The 27274-nt window shown below is 32.4% G+C and overlaps 2 protein-coding genes across 6 annotated transcripts in view; both read left to right on the top strand.

Annotated features, from left to right (window-relative positions):
- Positions 1 to 15468, top strand: part of LOC136987874 (tumor protein 63-like) — a 54754-nt gene extending 39286 nt beyond the window's left edge. For all 4 annotated transcript variants that reach the window (XM_067285633.1, XM_067285635.1, XM_067285634.1 and 1 more), the window contains 8 exons: positions 409 to 487; positions 559 to 748; positions 4323 to 4433; positions 6672 to 6777; positions 8141 to 8256; positions 8339 to 8439; positions 8867 to 8973; positions 14614 to 15468. In XM_067285633.1, coding sequence (XP_067141734.1) covers positions 409 to 487; positions 559 to 748; positions 4323 to 4433; positions 6672 to 6777; positions 8141 to 8256; positions 8339 to 8439; positions 8867 to 8973; positions 14614 to 14677 — 874 coding nt within the window. In that variant the 3' untranslated portion in view covers positions 14678 to 15468. The remainder of the gene's footprint in view (positions 1 to 408; positions 488 to 558; positions 749 to 4322; positions 4434 to 6671; positions 6778 to 8140; positions 8257 to 8338; positions 8440 to 8866; positions 8974 to 14613) is intronic.
- A 3158-nt stretch (positions 15469 to 18626) lies between these two features.
- The window catches only part of LOC136987871 (TBC1 domain family member 1-like), an 80116-nt gene continuing 71468 nt past the window's right edge, over positions 18627 to 27274 (top strand). For both annotated transcript variants that reach the window (XM_067285630.1, XM_067285628.1), the window contains exon 1: positions 18627 to 19252. In XM_067285630.1, coding sequence (XP_067141731.1) covers positions 18779 to 19252 — 474 coding nt within the window. In that variant the 5' untranslated portion in view covers positions 18627 to 18778. The remainder of the gene's footprint in view (positions 19253 to 27274) is intronic.

The raw sequence follows: 27274 nt of genomic DNA, 5'->3' as shown, positions 1-27274 counted from the left end.
TTAGGGAAAATGGAGCGTTTTCAATCTTATTAACTACATATACAATTTAATGTAAAATAAAGAAAATATCTGGATGTAAATGCGAATCAGATTTCATCTGTTGACTGGCATCCCATTAACTGAAGTGCAATTGATCATTGTTTATTATTGCTGTAAACACCAAAACGTTTATGGCTTAGGTATAGAGAAAAAAGGGATCTAAACTGCAGTTTGGGTCTAGACCTCATTTCTGTAATTAAGCCCAGAGCTTGCTTATGGAAAAAATATCTAATAATGGTATTTTTGTTGAGTGTAAAAAATTTAATCAATTATAAATGATTTTTACCTAATTTTTGCAAAATTTTTTTGTTGAGTTTTGGTTGAACATTTTTGTCTATTTATTTATTAATTTTTTTACTTTTATTTCAGTAACGATTGGGCTGGGGAGTATGGATTCAATATTTCATTTGCACCTCATGAAAAAAATACAAGATGCACAAATTGGACAGTATGTTTCATTACATAACAATTTTATTATTGATGATAAATAAGTACATTGTAAATATTTTTTCATTTCAGTATTCCGACATTAAAAATAAATTGTACGTGAACATAGCAGTGCCTTGTCCGATAAGATTTCATGTTTTAAAGACACCTCCCGAAGGCTCCGTTATTAGAGCATTACCCATTTTTTCCAAACCAGAACATATTATGGATGTGGTTAAAAGATGTCTAAATCATTCTCTTCCAACTGATCCATTAAATGAAGGTAATTGTTTTAATTTTTCTAATGTATAAAAAAAATATCATATAATTTTGTCTTTCACATCAAATTATAATAAATATATAGCGATTATAACTTAATGATGATATCTTATTTTATACTTATCACAATACATGGAAAGATCGTATAGTCATTCAGAAGTATGAATGAGAAGTCACTAGGCTGCAATTTTCAAATTGCAGATCTATAAGTGTCCACTAGTGTCTTTCTGTTCATTCTTGAGAATGGAGTTAGATAGAAGAAAGTCAAAACCAGTTGTAGAAAGCTTAAGGGTAGGAGGTCCCAATTAATTACACTGGTCAACAATGAAAATGTTTTGGACTCAAAATTAACATATTCTTATGTATTTCCATCTGCTGAATTCAAAAATCACCATAAAAACGATCGATTAGCTCTCCCTTTGGAGATACAGTGAAATGTCATTTTTTAGGGTCTACATTTGTATTTTGGGGAAAATTTATTTTTTGGGAGTTGTCACACCTCTCAATTGACATAACGCAACGTTCTCCATATGTTTGTAAGTTATGAACATAATAAATGTAGCTGTGACATTGCCGAGCCTCTCGTGGACCCAAAAAATGTTCTTTTTCCACCCTTTCATATCAAGCTGGGTTTAATGAAAACTTTTGTTAAAGGTATGAACCGGAAGGACAGGCATTTAAGTACTTAAGAGACAACTTTTCTAGATTGAGTGATGCAAAGGTTAAAGAAAGTATTTTTATTGGGCCACAAATTCGACAACTTGTAAAGGATCCTGTGTTTGACCGAGTTTTGGAGGGAAAAGAAAAGGAAGCTTGGGAAGCCTTAAAGAGAGTTATTCATGGGTTCTTAGGCAACAAAAGAGATGATAACTACACTCAGTTGGTAACAGTACTGAAAAAATACCATCAACTCGGATGCAACACGTCCTTTAAAATCCATTTTCTCTACTCCCATCTAGACTTTTTCCCTCCTAGTTGTGGAACTATCAGTGATGAACATGGAGAAAGAGTCCACCAGGATATTTCTGTAACGGAACAAAGATATCAGGGCCGTTGAAATGAAGCAATGCTTGCAGATTAATGCTGGTCTGTGTGTAGGGATGCACCGGAACTCACTTACAAGAGGCAAGCGAAAAGAAAACGATCTCATGAAGTCACCACATGATTTTCTTCACACCAACCACCTGCCAGGTATTCTTCCATCAATTTAGAACTCCTAGAATGTAACTGTAATTTTAAAAAAATTCAAAAGCACTTTCAATGTTCTTAGCACATGTAATTAAAATGTATTGTTTTCTCTTAAGCCATTAAAATCACATACTGCCACCTATTGTATATTACAGAAACTAGAGCTAATAAAAATTTTTCTTTGTCATATTTGATTTTCTCACCCCAAAATTAGTAAGATTTCACTCATGAAATAAAGGAAACATTCAAAAACATTTTTTTTTGTTGACCAGTGTTATCTATGAACTTCTGATCCAGACGGGAAGTCACATTATTTCAATTCAAAAATTCCTCTGGAATGGAGTGAGTTAGGTGACAGGCATGCCTCTGTTGTTAACAAGAAAAGTATGATGTACAGAGGCAAGATGATACTAAAATTGAAAGCATATATTTTAAATTAAATAAATTAAAAATTGCAGCCTGGCATTATGATGTCACAGTAAATAATTGCTCATTTCTCATTCATTCATATCATAATTACTGTGTTTTTGTGCATGTGCATGTAATCTGTATTTAAAAAGCTATTTCAAAGGAGTATGGGCTATGCAAATTGTTTTACTTTCATTGTAGCAATTTTCTACAGGTTATATGAATTACGAGTTGTAAGCCATGATTCATATACACACAGCTGTAGGTTGTAAGCAAAAAATCTTATAAAGTGTTTGTAAATTATTGAATCAATTCTTTAGTAACTAACAGTTTGAAATAATAATCCAAAATAAATGTTTCAATCTCAGTTTTTTTCTCTTGTAATATTGAAAAATAAGAACGACAATTGGATAGCAAGGATTATAATGCAAGAAAATTGGCAAGAACAAATTACAATATTACTATAGATTTAACTGTTATCTTTTATAAAATATTTTAGTTAAATTACAATTCAAATTAGTAAAACATTAAAATATGACAGTTTTCTACACATATGTAAATCCAAAATAGTTGAATTTATTAGCAATTCACAAGGAGAGGGCATAAGGATTGGGAAACTGATCTCAATGAAACTTGGCCAAATGATTGTCATAATTAATTAGGTTGCTATTATGCTATAATTAATAAGTAAAAACTAAGTAGTTTGGAACTAGCATAATAATAGCCCAATTAATTACGGTGATTGTATAGCTTAGTATCAATATGTTGGGCTTCAGGATGTCGATATATATGAACAAAACTTATTTCTATACTAGTACTAAAACATAGGGAAGTGCTAGCATGTAATATGCAGCCAGTTTTGAAAAACGCCCTTGAAAACTAGGACAACAAATGTCTATCAATCCTACACAGATATCTGGCCAAGTGGTAGTTAAGCAGCTAATGCTGTTTTCTGCTATACTGCTAGCCTGTTTAATTTCTGCTGATAGTTTTTACATACTAAAAAGTATGTAAACAGTATAAAGTATGTAGAGTTTAGTTTTACATACTAAAAGTATGTATAAAAAAATGATGTACTGTTGCGTTAAAAATGCAACAGTACATCATTTTTTTATTATTATAATTATTGATAATTTCAAATAATGAATAATAATCATTTCATATCACATAGTTATACAGTAGCAGAGTTTAGAATAACATAAGAATTATTGACTAAATGTGAAAGTACATTGTTGATTATTATTATTGGCTATTAGTTAAAAAAAATGCAGATAAAAAAAATTAATCAGAAATAATGAGTTGTGTGGAAATAATAATTTAAGTCTAAAAATTAAGAACTGCAAATAAGTTATTAGAAGAACTAGCAGATAAGCCCGGGGTTGCTCGGACAAAAAGTAACAATAGCGAAGATTAAGATTATTAGATTATAGCTGATCTTACCCGTTTTCACCAGGTGCAAGAATTAGGTCCTCCTATTCCGAGGCTAATTAGAGAATTTTTAGACGAGTCTAAAAATATGTTTGATTTCCCACAAAAATGCAAAACACCGCATCTAAAATAGTACAGTAGAAGTCGAGTTCTTTAGGGCAATTCTTAACCCTTGCCCTGTCCCCATGGGGGAGAATTTCCAAAAATCTCTTTTTAGTGTGCATTCGCATGGCATACCCTAACTGTCTACCAAATTTCAATTTTCAACTCCTAACTATTTCAGCTCTGTGCTTATTATTATCATCATCATCAACCCATCTTGATTATATTATAAGATTAATATGTAAATTTTAATAGAACAGAGCAATATTCATTCATAAAATTATTATTCATAAAGTGTTTTAAGTCATATTGTATGATAAAGAACATAAAATTATAGCTCTTATAGCATAGTTTTTGTAAATAATGTGTGCACAGTATAGAAAATGTTAAGAATTTACGTTTAGATAATATGGTTACTCATGAATATTTCATCATTATCATAATTTATTTAGGTCATCCAGCTCCTGATCATTTGATACGATGCGATGACGATTTCACTGATTATACACAGGATTTATCCACAGGACGTTTGAGTGTAACTGTTCCTTATAAAAGTCCACAAGGTAATTCAAATAACAATTTTAACTAATAGTGATTATTTGCACATATTTTAATAATATATTCTATGGTCATCTTAACATAGATTAGTTCACTAACATTATAAGGAAGATTCAAATAGTTTTCATTTCTGATGCTGTACTCCAATTGAACAATGTTCTGGACTACTACACAAGTTTAGATTACATGGTCTTGTGTTTGCTCAAAGTGGCATTGTTGTTAGCTGTAATAAGTCAAGTTTAAATACAATTGCAGTGATTCCAATTATCAATGTATTTAACTACAGCATCCAAGTCTGACTACAGGGTATTTATCTGAGGGCTTGCTGTTTCTAGAATTGAAACCACTGATCAGACTGCAATTAAATAAAATTACATAAATACATATAGATAACCTCACACTCATAATCCAAGAAGGGTGAGTAGCAGGCAAAAGTAGACTACAATCCTACAAATCATCCATTCTGCAACTTTCTCCAAACCTTCCCATCCAGACACATCTCCTACCTCCTTTGCTTCAGACACACTTGTGCCTCTTCTAGCACATATCCTCATGTTCTCTTTCTGACTCAACACCTTACATTCTTTCACATACTCATTCATTTGTTCCAATCAAGACTTTTTCAGCCTTCCTTTACCACAGTTTCCATCCACCTTTTCCCATATACACTCTTCAACACTCCTCCCTTTCATTCTCTCAATGTGGCTGAACTATTGTAGAGCTGATTTTGAACCACACTCTTTCATATCGCATTCCTCCAGCTTTTGTTCATTTCTCGTATACAGTGGAACCTCGGTATACGACCTTAATCTGTTCCTGATGTTTGGACTTATACTGAATAGGACGTATACCAAACCAACCTTTCCCATAAGAAGTAATGTAAAAATGATTAATCCGTTCTCATGTAAAAAAAACTCCTCTTGATATGGTATATTAATGGGGTTGTAAAATAATTGAAACACTGTTTGAGCACATTAATAAAAAAATAAATTTTATTATAGATTTTTAAAGTTATTACAGTAATAATCGCAAATAATTGCTTCTGATACGCTGTCGCCAGCACATTGTTTTTCAGTTATCGAAAGCAAAAGCAATTTCTCAACACGATCTAATGTCTCCGATCTCTGTTTAGAAATTGATTTAACCCCTTTTGCAACATTAGCAGATTTAATAATGTCTTTATTTTTCACGATTGTCGGTATCGTTGTTCTCGGAATACGATATACAACAGTTAAATCTCGAACATACATGCCACCTTCATATTTCTCAACAATCTCTTTTTTCAGTTCCATTGTGATTCTAGTCATTTTTTTAGTTTTCTGTTGCTTTTCGTTTGCCTTTTTGCAATTCATGATTAATAAAAATAATAAAGTTTTACTTACAAATTAAAATCAGAAGAAATTTAACAAAGTTATAGACTGTGGCACTGTGAACGTCTAGTCTGGTCTAGTACACTGATAGTGCTACTTTTTCATAGATGGTGCATATAATTGAATTAAGTGGTATATTGAGCAAAATTTGTTTCGTCCAAACAGGATGTATTCTAAAGTAGACGTATATCGAGGTACCACTGTAGTCTCTCCTCATTATACCACACACTCCTCTCAAATACCTCATCTCCCATGTGGTAATGCAAAACTGTGACTCTTCTTTCATATTATAAGTTTTCGTACCATATGAGCACAGGCACCACAACACTTCCACACAGCTATTTGTCTGTTTGGATATCATTTTATCTCTTGAAAATTTACTCATTGCACCCACGACCTGTGCTCCTGCATTCACTCTTCTGGTGAGATCATTAAAGCAAGTTGATCTCATAAATTGAGCTTTGGTATAGATTTTTGGCATGAAATGCAAAAATCTATACCAAATGATGTTACACACATGTTTGGAAGAAGCTGCATTGTGCGTAATATAAACACTTAACACATCTTCCTTGTAGTTCTTTAGTTATGTGACTTTTCTGATTTTTTTTAATCCACAAAGAAAGCAATTATTTGCCAATAATTAACTAACATCTCATTAGAAATCATCAATTTTATCTATATTTAATTAGTATGAAAAATGACTTCTTTTCACAAAAATTTGTTAATGTTAAATATCAATTTTAATTTGTTAAACTTAGAAATTAAGCATAAAAAGTTAAAGTGCTGAATTATTATTTTAATGAAGAACAATTTCATTAAATTTTGTTTATTTATTTATTTTTTTAAATTCTATTTTGTTACTTATATTTACAGTTGGCATGGAATATTCAACATACCTCTTCAGGTTTATGTGCCTTGGAAGCTGTGTAGGAGGTTTGAATAGAAGACCTCTTCAATTGGCTTTTACCTTAGAAAAAGAGTGAGAACAATGAATTATTTTTAGAGTATTTAACAATATTTTTATATTATAAATAAATATATAAACTTAAATGCCCCAATTTCAGTTACATGGGCTTATCAAAATTGTAAAAGTCATTATTTAATTAAAATCTTATTAGTATATAGATAAAAAACCTGACGAAGATCTCGGAGGAGATTCGAAAACATTAGTTGGTGATTAATTTTGTCTTGGGTACCGGAAACGTAAATGCTTAGGAAGATATTCTGGATATTATATAGATAAAATATTTATGATTGTATCTGCAGAAAATTCAATTACTATTTAGTATTAAAGACTCGAGTGACGTTTTAAAAACTTTTAATACTGTGTCATTGATGTCAGATCCTCAAAGGAAAGATTGGCCTCAAAGTATAGTGCAGGGCTTCTCAAACTGTGCGCCACGACGCCCCAGGGCGTCGCGGCGCTATCCTAGGGGAGTCGCGAGATGATACCCACAGGTCGCCTGCACACGACGTAATGAGTGAGTGCACGGCGCATGCCGTGCACTCAACTCATTACGTCACGACGTAATGAGTGACACTCATTACGTCGTGACACTCATACGTCACTCATTGCGCGTGACACTCATTACGTCACGACGTAATGAGTGTCACGGCGCATGCCGTGCACTCATTTATTACTCATCACCCCGCTCTTCCATTTTCTTGTTCTTTCGTTCAGTCTTTTGTTTTCCTCCATTATAAGTGTTGATAAATCAGTGTTTTGATTTCAAGTGTGTTGTATTTAATTTATGCATCGTAAAATGGATAACTTTATTCAAATAAATAGAAAACGTGTCGAAGACTCAGGAAAGAGTACAAAGAAGAGTAGCCATTTCAAAACTTCAGCCCCAATTTGCAAAGTTATGCTCAGAAACGCAAGCTCATTTTTCTCATTAATTGTACTGTTATGTTTTCTAATAAATAATAATTATTAAGATTCTATATTCTTTGAAGTTTTCTTTGAATAATAAATTGTCTGCCGGAGCTACACGTAAGTATCTTCAAAAAAAATTACAGCCTGTAAAGGGAGTAGCAGTATAAAAAAGATTGGGAATCCCTGGTATAGTGTATGTGTGTTTTTTTAATATCATATAATTGGTTTTTAACGAAGAACCGTTTGCATTTATATTTGGCTACTGAGAATGCTGCTACAAGTAGCAGGCTTAAACTATATCTCCTAAAATGATGACAGAATTATCTGGTGATTGCAAAATCTATATCATATGACTTCCTTGTATGTACAGATAATTCTTGAGGGTCTGGATTTTCATAATTTATCATTTATAGAGGTAAAAGTACTGTTTCTCATCTCTCATTTATGATATTTAATGTTTTTACAGCGGATGTTGTTTAGGTAGAAGAGTCATAGATGTTCGTATATGTGCTTGTCCTGGTAGAGATAGAAGAATAGAAGAAAAATGTTACGAAGATTCTCAAAAGGATTCAAATAAAAGAAGTAAATACTTCAATTTTTTTTTAATTACACATCTTTGCTTTTTAGAAATTCATATTGTGGTGTAATAAAATTAAATATTCAGGTTTTTCAAGAAACTTTCAAGAAAGTAGCTTTTCCGACCAAGTTGCTACATTGAAGAAACAAAAATCAAGTAGTTCGGATGATGAATACGTTCTCATTTCTGTAAGTATTTATTTTCTAAATTTAAAATAATGCGCGTAACAACTCTAAATGCTATAAACTTCTAATTTTATAAGGTAAAAATCATATAAAATATTTTAATTTGTGTTTTCAATTAGAGTGATTAAGGAAAAAAAAAAGGTAATGTTTCATTACAATAAACTTTATGGAATGATTTTTTAGACTTCTCAATGTTGATGTAGATTTCAATCAATATAGTAAAATATCAAGAAATGATTAGAATTATTTTTGTTTATATAAAACTTGATGGAATTTAAAAAGTTATTATCTACTGAATGTAAAAAATTGGTAATGTAATTATAGAAACTTCATAATGCTTTGTATTATGTTTCAAAATTAAATCTACCATATTTAACGGGGAGCTTGCAGCTGTCTTGTAATGTTAAAATTTTTCACGGTTTTATTCTAGATAAAAAGAAGCCATTATGAATTCATTAAAAAGACATTGGATGGTTTAGATGCATTAGAAATGCTAACTCCTGAAATGAAGGCAAATCTTCATCAAAAACAAATACAGTAAGTAATATATTATGCAAGAATATTAATAGTCAATAACACCTTTAATGAAGGAATTGCATTAACGTGTATTTACGATATATTGTTTCAGTTACTTATCTGACTACTGAGATTAAATTAGCAATTAGAATTTTCTAAGGACATTTATTTCAAAAATTTTTCAGTAATTTTACAAAAAATTATGTAAAATTTTAAATTGTATTCTTTTAAAACATGGACAACAGTAATTTACATAATAAAATTGTGTGTTTAATAAATATAGGGTTAATCAAAATGACATTAACAAATTTGTTGTTTTATTTCAAATTAACTTATATCCCTATGACAAAATATGTTATAATATGAAAATACAAATAACATTTTTAACAGTAGCTTACATCCTTCAATGCAGTCACTACGTGCAATTCCAAACATGTCACTGCAATAATCAGATTTGTAGCATGTTTTCATCAATCTGGAAAATGTGTGTGATTGTGGCACAATTTCTAAATCTTCTTACAGAATCTCACAAAAACTCTAGGACGTGAGGTTTAGTGATCTCGTTGGTTGGCAAAATAGATTTTATGTTACAGGAAGCATCTCCAGCTTTCTTCTATTTTAAAATGTGATAGAAATCCATTCTGCTACAATTTATATTATTGTATTCTCAGCTTTGCCCATAAGCTTTTTCTCTCGAACATAACATGGATAATGTTTATTTTCAAACTCCTGTTTATGCTCCCCAGTTTCAAAAAAAAAATTCTTGCATCCTCAGATACAAATTTTGTGTCTTTTCTGCTGAGATAGAATTTTGCTTCTTTGGAAAGCATTAATCTCTCCAGAAAATTTCTGACTATTTTTTTTTTTTTACCTCAATGCTGGATAGTACAACTTTGATATCAAATGAAACCATAAATAATATTTTATGCAAGGAAACTACATAAATTTGAAATAAAATGTCAAAATGATGTAGACAACATTGACTAACTCTTTATATAATTAACAAGTTATTTCAGTTCTCTAATTACGTTGTCTTAATTTTTGTATTGGCGATTAAAAATTGAAATGAAAAAAATTAAAAATGCTTTAGCATGAATTATATTTTTGATTTACAAAACAAATTGTACAGAATTTTCAGCAAATTGACATGTAAAAGTTTTTAATATATTTTATGTAAAAATGCCTACTTTAAATTGTTAGAATATCAGTGTCACGAACTTCTAACGTTCAGTCGAGATAAAACTACAGAGAAGTTTTGTGGTGTTTCAATTTATTTTCTGCACTTTACGATTTATCGATTAATTTATTGTATGTCATTTTTGATGGTACAGTATTTCTATGAATTTGAATAATTTTCTTTTGAGTGTGAGTGAATAGTTCTTGATACCTATAACAAGTAATCTGGTAGAATTGATTTTGGCTTTTTTTCATGGATATTGGAATTTTTTAAATGTTTTATGAAAACCAATTCATTCCAGAATTTGGTTAATGTGTACCTAGGTAGTCCAGGATGGCAGCGCTTCCGGTCGCCGGGGTCTTGTTTGCACACAGCGCATGTGCAAACAAGACTGCGACCGCTCGACAATAACCAAAATGCACCTATATTTAAAAAGTGTTTCAAACTAAAACATTATTAAAACGTAAATTTTCTACTTACTTTTTCCCCGTGCTCTTTGTTTCATTTCCTACTTTTGGAATGGAGGCGAAAAATAAATAAGTAACTATAATACCTGAAAATCCTCGATAACTGGATGTGGTGAAATACGAGATTGAATACATCAGTGGTTCGAACAAGATTCGCCTGGAATTTAAGTATAAGTTTACGCCTATGGGGAACTGCAGCCTCGCTGTCACACGGCCTCGGAATACTATATAACATCACCATAGGTAACGAACAGTAAAGGATGAATCACTAACCTTTGGAAGATCCATCAGGAGCACGAACAGTCGAACGCCATTTAGTGAAAAACTAAAATTGCGTAGAATGCTAATAATTACGAAATAATTTCATCTTCCGACATTTTTCCGGACGACAGATAAATAGTAAAAAATTTTGATTAAATTTTCCTACTCGTTAACTTAAAAAAAAAAAGAAAAGAAAATTGTACGAAATTTAAAAAAACACCAAAAGCATTCGAAAAGATAACAGCGTGCACCGTCTGTCTACACCATAACCAAACTCAAAATTTGCATTATTCCTCATATTTTCTGAATGGAAATTTCTGAAGAAAATTTGCATACGAAATCGTCAGTACGATAAGCGCCATCTACATTTTATTTCTAAACACGCATGCCGTCGAGATTACCGGAAGCGCGTCCATCTTGGACTACCTAGGTACACATTAACCCAGAATTTTAAGGACAAGTACTTAGATACAACACATTTTCCTTTAATGTCATTTGTAGGTTCTTTGAAACTGTGATGTTAAGCAAAACAATGTATAAAAGAAATCAATTTTACTGTAGGCTAAATGATATAAACGAGATTACATTTCTGATCACAAAACATCACCAAACTTCTAAATAGACTGAAAACTCTTTTAATGTCAAACTCACAAGATTGAAATAAATGCAAGCTGTATGTGACATATTTAAGGAAGATTGATGAAAACAAGTAAGATTGTTATTTATCCAATTTTGGGAATTAGTGAATGACAGCAGTCATGGTGGTGGGTTATATGGAAAGGGAGTTAATTCCTCATCACTGGAGATGGTTAAAGATGAGTAATAAAGAATACATTTTTGCAAAAAGAAAAATTGTAAGGGGCATCTTCTACCATCACACAGTTTAAAAACAAACAATTAGTGATTCCAGTGAATTGTAGGGGATGTTATATAAATTTAACATGGAAGTTGTAAACAGGGCATGTCTGTTTATTTCAACATTAAATGATGTCCTATGTGTTGTTAACATGGATATAAGTTCATAACATTTGAAGTTTAATGATTGCAAATTTTAGAAAATAATTTGGTTAATATTAGCAAGGTTGAGACCGAAGTTTTAAACGTGAAAATGTGTATGTCGGACGTTCGGCGCCGCTTTCCCGTAAGCCTAAAAGTTTGACAATGGCGTTTGGAAAGTCAGTGGAATCGTGCTCGACATTCCAAACGCCATTGTCAAATTTCTAGACTTACAAGAAAGCGGCACCGAATGTCTGATGTACATGTTTTCGCATTTAAAACTTCGGCCTCAACCTCGCTAATAATAATATAGACTGGTTTCCAACCTACAGCATTTATTTCCTATCTTGTAGAATCAATTTTACTGTTTATAAAGAAAATAAGCAATAATAATTGTAAATGACATATATACTTGTATCTTCCTCAACAATATTTTAATGAAACAATATTAAGTACTTGCTTTATTATAAAATATTTTTTGAGCTGTTTAATATAGAAATTTTATTATCTTATTATAAAGCTTATATTTTTCTTCACATCTTTTATAGCTTTATAATTTCATAGCTTATATGGCAGCAGTTAAATGGTGTTTTTGTTTGATTTCAAACCAATTTTTTCCAGTTTTATCCAATAAAATAAAATGGCTGACATCAAATATTACATGTCAGTAATGAATATCAGCATTGAAAAATATTACTATAGTAATTTCTTGTTCTTTATCCATAAAATTATATATTGTTTGCTGTAATGTGTTGAGGGTGTTAGTTATAGATATAGTAAAAGCTGTATAAGTTGACTGACTACAATTTCTGTGAGAATTGATCAAGGTGGACTGGTAGTCAGGATGTAGAGTGAAGTATTGTTTAGAGATAATTGCAAGTACACAAGATTAAACATAGTAGCCTACAGAAAAAATACAAAGTTTTTTCCCACCAATTTACACTGATTGCAGGAATATTTTACTACATGTAACATTATGCGTGAAACATTTACATATTTCTCATATCCAGTCATTAGTGTACAGTATTATAAATTGACTGTTAGAAAAACATTGAAGATGTTTAGTTAAACTTCAGTCAATCTTAAGATAAAATTTCTTAAAAACTTACTAATACATTCGATTTTGTTTTTACATATTACACTCCTGAAAAATCAGTGAAAAAAGAAAGATACTGTCTGTATGAAAAAAATGGAAGATTGATTCTAGACGTTAAAAACCAGTAAAAATAATACAATAAACCAATTAATATAACAAGATACAGTGGAACGTCGCTTAATGAGCACCTTGCATAACGAGCAAAACAAATCGTAAAAATTTGCCTCGCTTAACGAGTGATGAGAAGAGGGGAAGTCCTAAATCGTGTGCATACAGCATACTTATAAACATCAACAACCATAGCTTGTTATATAATAAACACGCCAAACGATATGCCAAATCCTTGCTTAAATTTAATGATCGATTCCAAATTAAATTTTAGAAATGTCTGAATTAAAAATTAACTATTTATAATTATTAAATTTAATACGAGATGGAAACATAACTGCCTACCTCTAGTCAAATTAATTAATTTCTAATATTTAATTATAGCCTTTACATAACCCAAGAATTTGGCATATCGTTTGGAGTGTTTATCAAACATATTATCTGTGATTTTTTTTTTTTTTTGTTTCTGTAAAGTCGAATTCTCATTTCAGGATGGTTCATTCCACGCTAGAAGAAAAGATGATGATGATTCACGCTCCTTAACAGTGTATATTGTACAATTTTTTTTTTTTTTTTTGAATAAACGTTATACATAAAACATTTGAGCATTTTTTTGTCGTGGAATGCATTATCGTATTTTACATTAATTTCTATGGGAAAAAATTGTTTTGCATTACGAATAAAACTCTGGAACGAATTATGCTCGTTAAGCGAGATTCCACTGTATATTTAAACAAAATATTTCAATTTTAGTTAAAAAATCAGGAAAGGTGTAAGTGTTTATAAATAAAATATTTTGGCAACACTTGATAATAGCATCACTTCCACTGTTAACAAAGAATATAACCCTTTTTCAAATTGCCACTGCAAAACACCATGACACAAACATCACTAACTCAAAAGTAGCCACTGAACAGACAATGTTTTTAAAATTAAAATTTAGTGACTATTTCTATTTGTAGATATTTGTATGCATATGAATTTGTACATATTGCACCCTTGCTTCAATTGTGATGCAATTAAAAAATGTAAGTTTGTAGAACAATGCAAAAACATCTTTTTAAGCATAACAAACATATTGATAAATAGGTTATTCAACAATAAGAATGAATAATGCTCATAAAACCAGGATCAATTGTCATTTTTGTTATTAAAAACAATCTCTTGTATTTTTCTACAAACCTACATTTTTTAATTCTCTCTCTCGAAGCAACGATGTGATAAAAGGTCATGTAATACATATATAAAAATTTACCCCTAGATAATGTATTATTATTACATCTTTTGTGGTACAGTAATTATTTTACATTAGATTATACTGTAGATTTTCTTTCACGCTAAATGCTTTAAAAGATTTTTAATAGATTAATTTTTAGTAGTGTATTATGAATTGTGAATAATCCACCGCAGAGTCCGTAAAACTCTTCGTCCTCTCGGTCCGCGTTAGGTCGAGTTTGCGGAACTCTACCGTAATTAACATTTTGAATTACACATATTTAAAATTAGTTGATTCGAATACATAAATTACCATAATTAATAATCATATTTTATTGCAGAAGAGTTGTGGCTACAGCAAAGAAGCACAAGAAAGGAAGTAGCAGCGACGACGAAATTATTTAGTTAATTATAATTAGCCCATTTAAAGAGATGGCAGTTTTTATATTAACTTCTTTTTTCAAGAAATAATTTTTATAAACATTGTTACAAATCATTATTCTATTTCATTGCTCGCGTATTTCATTTATTTTGACTTATTTTACGTTTAACAACAATTGTACGTTGCATTTACGTTCGGTACGAATGTAAAATAATCTCACATTCCATACAAGTATGAATGTATAAGAATGTGTAAAATATGATTAAGTCAATCCTAGCTAATATTAGCTAAATTATTCAATTTATGATTATTGCTTTTATGTTAAACCCTTAACAGTTTTTCTGGTTATTTTAAAAATAAGAAAATCAAAGCTAGATTTAAATTGTTATCATTCTCTAGTGTAATAGTTACTTTAGTCCCTAAAGTATGATTAATAGTTTCAAACTGTTTTCTACATAACTTAATTAAGGCAGATTTTAAGACGACATCGAGCTTCGATCGTCGTCTCGACGAATCGTCTCCCGACGGCCAAAGGTAATCTTCGGATATATTAATCGTTTGAGCTCGTTATCGTCTTAAGTTTTCCGTCGTGCGAATCTGCCTTTGATAGCGACGTAGAAGATCAATTTAAATCTAACTTCGTCCAGAGAGATGTAAAATAATATCAATTTCGATGATATTCTAAAATTCAACATAAGAAAACATTCTTTTAAATTTCTGTAAATCTTTTATTTGTATTAATGTTGGTTTGGATTCATTTAACTATATTTTTATATGTTATTTAATAACAAAGAATAAAAATAGTTATTACATTCATTTGAAATTTTTTATTTATTAAATCTCATTTTCATATATATATAATTTTTTTTTTTTTTTTCAATTTATTCTAAGAACAATTTCCATGACAATAGATTTTATTAGTAATAGGAAATATTTCAGATTTGCATTTTCTGATTACTGAGTAACATAACATTTTTCTTTAATTATCATAAATACAAGATGATTATTGTTAACAGTTACACGATTAGTCATTATCAGCCTTAATAATTAATCAAAATTTAATATTTATGTTTAAACATAGTTTTGTGAGGGCCCTGGGCACCGGCCCCAAATGTCCTTACGTAAATCCGGCCCTGTATACAGGGTATATAATATATACTACAGCATAATAATGATGATTAAATGATTTGCCATTTGTGTATATTAATTGAATGCAAGTTATTTTATCAGTGCTTTAGATTCATTATGACGAGAAAACGAATTAAGGAGTGAACAAATGACACGAGCACTTAAAACACCGTGATTGTAGATAATTGCCAGAGAAAGATACCACGAGACATTTTTAGATTTCTCTGCTGCTATTAAACTTTTCTTTAAAAAAGGTCTTTATCAGTTGTATTATCTTGGGGGAAGAAAGTTCATTATCTTATTCAAATTAAAGAGTGAAAGGGTTGCCTTCCAGATTTGGTTCTCCAGATAATATAAATTACCTGGAGCACCAAAATCAGTTTGCCCATATTGTCAACCCAGTTGGAATGTCTTTATGTTCTAAGATAAAACTAGTTTAATAGTTTATTCATTAATAAAATAAATTATTTTTGTAAACACATAACCCAAATTTAGAGAGAGTGAAAGTTTTGCCACCAATCTTCATTGAGGATTACATTATGGTTGAAATTTTCCAAGTAATTTGCTTGGAAACACAATTGAAAATTAATTTTGGGAGTTTAAATTTCAGTAGTTAGAACATTTTTATACTCTTGCATTACTCAATTATTTGGAATAATCAACTAAAGTTAAGGATTTTTTTTTAAAAATGGTTTGTTTTTAAACCGACAGGTGGCGCGACTGAATATTATATTTATAAAATCGGAGTAATGTTACGTCGATTATTAATTTATCATCATCCGATAACAATTTGACGGAAGTTAGAAGTTAATATTATTTATATATTAATTTATTAATTAAATTTTGTGGATTAAATATAGCAATAAATATTCTTTATAAATCAAAAGTCCTGTTCACCATCACTCACCACCAATTTTTCACTTCATCTACTATCGTTAGAGGAACAACATGATTTGTAGGATTGTATTTGTTTTTGAATCGTGAATTCGAGTAAATATATCCAACATCTGGGTCTAAGTTACGAAAATAACTGGAGTGGATCCAAGTTCATGAATTTTTTACGAATGTTTATTCGAGGCTACAAAAATTCATATACAGGATGGGTGGAAAGTAACTAGGCATTTAGAAATCGCCGTGATTTCTACGTTTCCAACGCAAAGATGATGAAAATTATTTAACACGAACCTTATTAAGTGGAGATGCGTATGCATACCTTAAATTCAATGTAGGCACCATCCACCATTATTGCAACATATGCCCCTTCTGACTAAATTCCAAAAATTCTAATCGGAGTTTGATCTCGAATTCAAAATACTTTCTATATTTAATAGCAACGTAACGGGGGGTTGGCATTCTTATCTTTGTAAATAAATAAATGAAAAACTAAGTACGTTTGCCAGATTTAAATCTTTTTCTCATACAATATCCGAGTTAAATCTTGACAGTGGTACAGGAGTTGCACGTTCTAATTCGGGTCCCCCTAATATCTTGTTATAGTTATGTAGGGCTTCGTGTATAATTTTCACGTTGCGTATAAATTAAATATTAAATCCTCGCTTTTACGACCTAATTTATATAGAATCGTCGTAAAGCGAAGGTCTATTTCACGTTAAATCTTTATCGTAAATTGAGGCCACGTTTCATGAAAAGATATTTAATTACATAATGCAGAAATGGCGCAAAATACGGCAGTTCATACGATCACAATGATGGATTTATATCAGCCGTAAAGCGAGGGTGTGCCGTATAAAAAAGGAAACTATTATAGAGCAATATTTCCTTTAAAAATTCCTTAACAGTAACCCTTACGAGATAGAGAATTTTATCACAGGATAATGCCAAAGTCAAGGGATGAGAAAATGTAATTTAATAGGAGGTTAGTGACAATAAATAGTAATAGTTTGACCCCTAACGAATGAAATTGCCCTAAAATTTGTTCATAAACAAGCTATTTTTATTGTTTATTTACAAACGTACAATTTCAATGGCTCGTACGAGTTTTATTTATTTATACACGTCAATAACAGATCGTAAATATATTGAAACTAATGGCACACACCTATCGACCTTGACGCGATTTAACATCTGTTACGTTCCTTAACCCTACATATACGGCGATTTTAACGAAGCTGAGGGAATAAAGAGAGACAATAAACAAAGAAAATGAATAATGACCCTAAGACTTCTCAGAACTGCATTGTGGTTCCACGAAAACGACCCAAATAAAATTAACTCGATTAAAAATACTTAAAAATTCAGCCAATTGTTACGTGAACAATCTTGTAGGGCCTCATTAGCTTAATACATGGGCATACTCGATCATGGCCGGAAGGCCTCCCCTTATTAGAGAGCTTTTCTATATCTATAAAATGCCTATAAAAATTGAGCCGGGAGCCCTTCAAAACTGGACTGCCTAATAGGTATTAAGTGTTTTTGTTTTATCGAAACAGAACGTTCACATCGCACTATAAAACACTAAATAGGGGATTTTCGGGACACATTGCAGTGTGCTGAAATATTTGACAGGAAAATGTAAGAAGCCTAACGTAATTGTGGAAAAAATACCCGAAACAATACTTTTCACACACTACTAGATAGGGTGTAAATTATATAAAAAACACTAGTTTTATTTTTTAAAATTTGAACATATTAAGCGAACCGAATCGTCCTGGAAATTAACAAGAAGCGCGTGTTATTTTGGAAGCATTTAAATAACGAAAATAAGTGGCAGTAGAGCGCAAGTAAAGCTACGAGGGTTTTGCGTGTGTTGCTACTGTACTTTTAACCAGACCACGTGCACGTCCAACCAGCGCTTATGAGCGCCATCTAACGGTCCGAACTGATTCGAGAGTAGTTGGCATCGAGCGTTGGAGCGAAAGCGTATGCGACTTTTGTTATAAAAATGGTGCTTTATGGGGAAAGCGAATCGCTGCTTCTTCTAATTTCCAACTTATAACTTTCGTCCGTGATGTGATGAACCGGCAAACTGTTCAGCAATGAACAGATTGGGCAAAAGTAACACGGACAGGGATGTTAACGATAACACGGAATGGCACGCTTCCGAATCTAAGATGACGGAGGAACGACCCAGGAGTTTCACTTCGGATTTCTCTCACTTGCTTCTTAAATCTCACGCCAACCACGTGACTTTCCAGCGCACGTATCGCGTGGTATACGTCGGTTCATCGGTACTTAACCAGCGGTACAGTCAGCCCATGCTGCCATGGATTATCTCGGAGATCAAGCTCTCGTCCTCGACAACGGGGAAGGAGGTGTTCTTAGAAGTTACGGAATCTTCCTTAAAGGCCGTCGACGTCTACGAGAACAAACTGATATTCGAACATCGCTTGCAATGCATTTCCAAATTCGCTCAAACTGCTCACGATCACTCGTGCTTCTCCTACTTGACCAAGGATCTTCCCGATGAGCCTTTCATTTGTCACGTGTTCCAAGCTTTCGAAGAAAATACGGTAAGTACTCTTAAAATAGCTCAGCTTTCGTCATCTCAAGGATAATTTCTAAGCACCCGGGCACGGAATTCCTACGTAACACGTGCTATTATTCGGCACCAAACACGTAAAACGCAAATTATACGGATTTATTTGTTGTATTGTCCGTGCAAACGGGCATTCGTTAATTATATAGATTATGGAAAAAAATTTGGCTTGAGATCAAAAATAATAACACCTCCTTTTCTAACGTATTGACCTTGACGTGATTTATCACTTTGCATGTATGTTATATTTCTTATACTCTGCAAAAAAAGCAAAAAAAGAAAAATAATAATAATAATACACCCTGAAGGGTGTAAAGCAAGAATACAAATCCACAACGAGGAATTTACTCACGTATACGTTTATATACAGTAAAACCTGTCTAAAACGGAAACCTGCGTAAACAGAAAAAAATTCTTCTATACGGAGCGATTTTTCGTGTTAAAAAAAAACTCTGTTAGAAGCGGAAAACTGCCAAGCCGGAAAACAATCCGTATCGTGCGATCCGGTTTACACAGGTTTTACTGTACCCACCTTAAAATTTCTTACTTAAATCCTATAGAAAATCATATATTTAATTCTTCCGAAAAAAATGTAGCATCTAGTTTCTAAAATAAATAAAATAAAATAAACAAATAATTTAGGAAACAAGAATCGCCCGGTATGCAAATTAGCAACACGTCCTGTACGAACGAGCTGCGTTGCATTCGAATAATTCTAAAAATATCTAGAATTATTTCTGCCGTAGAATACGAGGAGAGAAATTTAATTTCTTTATCTCTACTCTACCGGGAATTATGTCGACGTCATAATAGGTGAAAATTCAAATTAACAATTGATACGGAGGAATATCGAAAGAGGAAGTTTGTGTACCGGGGCACTCGTTTTCTATCTGGATCCTAGCCAAATAAACGAAAAGTAATGGGGAGAAAATTAGTTACGTAGTTAGAAAAAATATTAACAAAGATACGTGCCACGTAAATAAATAAAGGTTGTCTGTCCTGTTGACGAAATTTCGTAACACAATACCTGCAACACACAGTTATCACGTTCTCGCTCTGTGAATTACGTATTAGTGCACGGTATCTAATCTGATTAATATTTCTAAATGGTTGCTTTATAGATAACGCTGATGGGGTGTAATCTGTAAATTCGATTCATTTCTATTGTTTACTGCAGCTTTGTACGTAATAGTTTTTACTGTTTGGTGATTTTATAGCTGTAAAATAAGGCAGGTTCGGCATTTCCTGCAGGCATTAATGCTTGGCTAAAAAGTAAATCGCGCCGAAATCTCGGGAATGGATATAAAAAACTTTCAACTATGGCTTCGATTACGTGAATTTTTGGTTGTTTTATTGGAGGTTTTACTGCTTCGTGGGGGGTATCGAGTAGATAACCCCTACGCTGGCGAACGGCAAGTTATAGTGGCATTATTGATCGTATTCTCCTTTTTATTTGCTTAAAATTATATATTTAAGCGCGACTTCGAAGCCAAAAGCAAATATTGAGGATTCGTTATCGAAGTGTTTACCTGTCGCATCGCGTTTGGCTATGTTATACGCGCGAAGCGACGCGACGCGACGAGAAAGGTCGAGAAGCGCTAATCTAATATGTAAAATCTTCTTTTACGTTAAAAATCCAAGCTACTTTTATTTTTTAATCGTAAATTTAATATAGTGGTGTGTGTATATATATATAATCGGTTGTATTGCTAAATATAGTATATTCTGTAGTACGTGACGCGCGAGTGGAAATCGCATCGCGTCGCTCGCAATCTAATAAAAGTACGTTTTTATAAAGTAATTGTTGCGCTATAACAAGGACGAAGTAAATTTAGATTATGGGTGACACTAAAAGGCCAACATCCGAGACATTTTCGGTCGAATAAGCTGTTTCGTTGGAGATAAATATATGAATTTAGTCAATACGCGACCATAAAGCCGGCATTATCATCGTTTTAATTCCTTTGTAAAGTAATAAAAAGCGAGTAACAGTTGTCATGGTTACAAAGTGGTGCATTTCGATTCGGTTATTCATTTTCTGTGTTGTATTTTAAAGTACTGGATACGGTAATCGGACGGAAATTTTTATATCTTTAGACGTTTGTCTCCCCCCGATAACATTTGCTAAAAATTTCTAATTAATTTACATAATACTTGCTTCTTTCTGTGCTTAATAAATGAATATTCGAGGGGTTCTCGTGAATGGGACGATCTCCGTAACCGATAACAGAAAAGAAAGATAGGTAAATAAGTTTAATCTTTAAAAATCCGCTTAATAATTCGAGTGTGTGTCGGTCAGTCTGAACGTTTGTAAAATATTTTAAACTAAAGAAACGCGTATAAAAAATAAAATCGTTCTGTTTGATTTTACGGATGATTCCTTCTCTCTCCCACTTCTAAACCCGCCCTTTATCTAGGATCTAGATAAAGGGCGGGTTTAGATCTATCCATTCTAGATCCGTTCCTGAATCAGATCAGCCCTCCTGTATCCTTCTTCGGAGTACATCAGCCCTCCTGGATACGTTCCTCGAACTAGATCAGCCCTTCTGGATTCATTTCTTGAGCTAGATTAGTTCTTTTAGATCATTTCCTGTAGCAGAATAGCCCTTCTAGAGCCGTCCACGAACCAATCGCTATAAAGTTAATTCGAGGGGTTTTTTCCCCCATCTTCCTAAAACATTAACCTGAATTTATTAAAGCAAGAATTACGTTAATGTAATTTAAGTAATAATAATAATAATAATAATTTCGTGCGAGATTTATATTAATGATTCAATATATAAATATATATTTAGAATCAAAATTACAACGTCGGACGTAATAATAATGATGTTTTCTACAATAGAAATCATCTTTTCTCGCTGTAAATGTCCGCCTGAATTGGAACCGTTCCATATTACTTTGATAACCAGCCAGATAACAATCACTATTTTCTCGTTCCCCCTCTTCCTCTTTTTTTTTAGAATATACTTCAGGTAAGAGTTTGCCGAATTTAAGATATTGCTATGGCAACAGCCGTTCTACCGAGTCATATCACTCGAAAATGAAATCTTCGAAAGTTTTGACAAGAGAATTGGAAAGTTTCGAAGTATTAAAGCATTTTTTAAGTGTTTTTTTAACAGTACAAAACTTCGATTAATACGTTTTAACCTCTAAATTCGTAAAGAATTGGACAAGTACACGGGTCCTTTTTTTAAAAAAAAATATTTGAAAGACGATAAGACCGACGTGTTGTATACAAAATTAAAAACTAGAATTCTCAGTTCTATAATTAGTAACAGTTGAAAGTGCAGTACTTCAATAAAACTAGATAATTATTAAGCATTAATGCCTAGAAATACGGGTATTATCTAATATTTAAAATTTAAAAAAGTGAATTTCAATCGGGGAAAAAATGTAAAAGACGTGAAATGTTATTTGGCGCTGAATCGAGTACGACGCTAAACCGAAGTACCGCGAGAAATGACGAGTTTGAATGAGTCATGTGGTAAAAATGCCTCTTGTCGTTACGTTTAGTAATTCGCAGGTTCTGCGAGGGTTGATGAGGAAGATCCCTTCTTGAATATTCATTGGCAATGTTCTGGAGGGTGCGGGTTCGAGGTCGACGAATCCGGATTTTTATTATTACAGTCAAATCTGTCTATAACGGAACCCCCGAGGGATCGATCAACTCTTCCGTAGTAGACAGGTTTTCGCTGTATACGTGTTCGTTATAGTGAGGTTTGGTTGTATTATTATTATTATTATTATTTTGCTGGTGCTTTGTTTCCGATTCCTTATTCGTGCTCATCGATTCCATTAGGATTAGGTTCGACCATAAAAGGATATATTGAAGATAGATAGGTGATAAACGATAGCTATAAAAAGGTGAAAGACATAAGAGAATAAATCAAATACAGTGGAATCGATAGAAAAGATTCGAGTCACGTATCTTTATTAGAAAACAAAAAAAAAAAAAAACATTAAAATTTAAAATCTAGATAAAAAGTATTACGTAGTATCGATTGGGCCATATTACAAAATTTTGTTTTGTTCTGATACATCGATTTTCTGTGACTTTTTCTACCGGTTTTCTGATACTTTATACCTTTTCTGCATAAGTAGGTCAACGGTAACTAATAGTCAAACTAATCAAGTGTCTAGTGATACCGATATTATAAATTTAGTAAGTTCCTTTGCCAACCCATTAGTACGATTTTTTTTTAAAATTTAAATACATCGGAAAGTAGAGAAGGAGTAGTACAAAATGTATTTTTCTTTATTTTCTTAATCTGTTTTTTTTAAATTTTAATTATTTCCGTTGTGCGGCCATTAAGAGAGTCATTTTTCGTGTCCCTAATGGGTTCGGCCGTGTCTACAATGGAAAAGATGTGTTGGAGTAGAGTCCTACGTCCCCGTACATCCCGATAACCAGGTCATTCATCTCTGAACATTTCAGGATTCGAACCTGGCTCGCTCTTCTGATTCCTTTATCGATTGTCTGGCCATGAAAGTAGATTAATCCCATGGGGTTAACCCGTGACTGCGATTAAGAATCTTATTCTCTATTGCTTGTGTAGTATGGGTATTTAGGTATGTACTGTATATACAAGATTCGCTGATTTTTCACCTGGTTTAAAGGAGAATTTAATGACCTTACTCACACACTGTGTGTGTGTAAAAATTTATTTATATATATACAGTGAAACCTGCTAATGTGACCACCTGTGTAAGGTGACCATTTTGAGCTGGTTTCACTGTATAAATTCCTAAAAATTATAATAAATTTCACTGTAAAACACAACAATATCCTTCTTTACCATCTCTTTTTACTAGTTCGATTTACGACGGTTTTACAGGAATCAATTTGGTCGTAAAGCGGGGATCTACTGCATTTAATAAGAATTAAAATCCATTTCCAACTTCTTTCGGGTAATGACCTAGAATTAACGCAAATTTTTGCATTCTTTTTACGGATACCCTCATTAAAGAAATCCCAAATACGCCCTTCGGTTTTCATTTAAGAATTATGGAATATTAATACCTATCTCCTTTACATACCCTCGAATATAGTTCCTTTTCGGTCATCGGCCGTATGATTAATAGTGGCAGGTGTTTAGTTAATAATTTATTCAAATCTTATCTATGTTTCATAAATTAGAACACAAATGAAACAATTCTTTGCGCAATACGCATACTCTTGGGCATACCCAACCGTGGGACCTCGCCTTCTTAGAATCCTTACCTCGTTGCTCTTTATTTGTATAATACCTATTGGGCTGGGGCCTCGAAATTACTTAAAACAGACTTCAGTAGTTGCTAAATCCAATTAAAATGGTTGAAAATAGTTGCATCTGTTACTAAAAAACAAGTAACGTAATCGTAGATATTGGCATATAAACTACGTATCTATCCAAACAAAGAATCTATGGAACGTGCAGAATATACAGATGGATCTACGTCATAGGTAACGTGCTACGAGCTCTGTTTTCACCAGGCTAACACGCTATCACTGTATTTTTTTCTTTGTAAGTAGGTCATAGTTTTCTCTTTAGATGGACACGTGATTTTTCTTCCAAGTTTTTAGACGTCATTTACCTTCAATAAAACCTTACGAATATAGACTAATGAGTGTAGGAGGTACAGTACAAAGAGGTGTGCCCTTTGTTGAACACCCTTTACCATTGTTCTGCTTCATGGTTAAATTAATTCGAGTATTTATTTAATCACAGAGACTGATGAACTTATAAATTGCACAACACCACCCGTGCAAAATTATGCGAGCCTATAGGCTATGCCACTTTCCTTGTAGGCCTAAGTGGCGCCTTAGCGCACGTTACACGTTACGTAACAAGACAGTTTCTACGAAGCGAAAGTATTATATAAAGATAAGACAGGAGAAAAATGTGTCAAGGAATATTTAGGTCTCATATTAATGAATTCTCACCAGAATTCTTTTGTAATCTCTAATTATACTTATGAATTATTTATTTTCTGATTTGATATTGCTGTATGTCTGTCAGTCGGTTTTCCTTCGTATATACAGTAATTACTATGCTGTTACGCTGTTACGCCGTTACGCCGTTGATTTGAAAGGAGAAATAATTTTTTTTTTATGTCGTAACGTATCTAGTAACGAGCTTCCTCGCATTTGTCGTCGAACAATGCCAATTCCTCAATGATGGATGTCATATTTGGTTACTTCGATGATAGAAATGACGTGACTCGCATGCTGTGTATATAATGGCGAGCGAACAGAATTATGTAACGAGAAGAAAGAATATTTTCTTTAGAGGACTTCTATCTATTTTGGAGGTGCTTTAAAAATATCTTCGATCGTCTCCAATATTGGATAAGACATAGAGTCGCGAAGATTATAGAAAATTCACTAAAGCTCTTCTGTAGTAATAAAAAGTAACATTCGGTGAACGTAACTTAATTTATTTTTTGTCAATTTATTATTATTTTAAATCGATCAAAACTTGGTATTCCGCTACAAGGCCATCCAAGTGTTAAAGTTCATTGGCACAACGTACCTTCTCTCCAAAGATTCTACAATATTTTTTTACTTTTCCTGTTGTGTAATCTATAACAAAGGATAAGTATGGCGATCGGTCAAAGAATGACCTCCCCAAATTTTTACATTTGTGGACTCTGGGACCGTAAAACACGAAACGATTTGAGGGTTTTTCCTGTATGTGGGGGACACCAGTTTTGAAGCTTAATAACTGGCGTGCCAACAGTCGAAAATTTCTGAAATTTTGCAGGGTGGTTTGTGTATTAAGGAGGAACGTTTCTAGAAATTTTCAGGAAAATCGGAGTACCGGTTCGTGAGATACGGTTCCACTCCCGAACTGATCTGAAGACTTAAAGGTAATGGTAACGGTTATTAAGGATGAAAACAAATAAACAACGTCTCCATTTATTTATTTATTTATTTACAATGTCTAACATGAAATAATTTTCCATGTATTTAATGCTTTCGACTCTTTGATAAATTATTAAGAAAGTAAATAATAAAAATAGGGCGACTTAACGTGTCTAGAATGCTAAATTAGAATAGGTCGTCCAAGTACAGTAGAACCTAATTTTATAGGTGACGTCGTCCGCGGGAATTATAAATATTTAAAAAATATATAAAATTTATACATTGTTCTTATTTTTACCATTTTTTCTTAATTATGTAAATTAATGCGGCCATTACGTAGGAGAAATTGTCAATCTGCAAATAGGTTTTTCTCCTTTTATTATTTGTTTAATTCGTTTTCATTATCTGAATTTTCGTTGCTGCGTGCAGCGATAAATTATTTTTAAAAGTGCATTCCGAACAAAAATTCTTGTTTTTTTTTTCTATTTTTGTCCGGAATGCAGTTTAAAACGCGAAAAAATATGCAAATTAGTAATGGAAGTAATAGATTTATCATCATCTAGAAAATGGAATCTGCACGAATTGCATTTGCAATATTTAAAAAAATAATAATAATAATAATAAAATATTCTTCACAAATTGCTTTGTGCTCGTTTTATATATATATTTCTACGAGAAATAAATCAACTTTAATCAGAATTTTGTGTCGAACTGGCGTATCCTGTGTTTTACGCTACTTTGATCCTGCTTTATAATCGATATTACGAATGATTTAGCTCGATTCGTTGAGAATCCGCCGTAATTTTAATGAAGTTTCTACTGCGTTATGTAGGTCTGCTAGCGAGAAGGGTCCATCTCTGATGCCACTGGAGACTGGTTTCGCGCCTGGACACGCGTTTTCTTTACGTGTTTAACACCTAAATAAGGGCAGTTACCCATAAAATATCTTCTCGAACACATCCCCTTAACAGATCGCCCACCTGTTGAGTTGTGGTACCCATCAAACCAAACCGAACCTTCTGCAACGAGTATGCAAATTATATTGTAACGGGTCAACAATGACAGGAGTATTAACGAGCAATTATTTATTGTGACGTCGTCGCAATGACGGGCTGCAAATATATGCTCTCCATCTCAAATTACTAGTGG

This window comes from Centruroides vittatus, unplaced genomic scaffold, assembly GCF_030686945.1.
Source record: "Centruroides vittatus isolate TY-2023 unplaced genomic scaffold, ASM3068694v2 scaffold_2802, whole genome shotgun sequence".
NCBI lineage: Eukaryota > Metazoa > Arthropoda > Arachnida > Scorpiones > Buthidae > Centruroides > Centruroides vittatus.
Note: the sequence above shows the minus strand (reverse complement) of the source record. Positions and strands in the feature narration are given on the sequence as shown.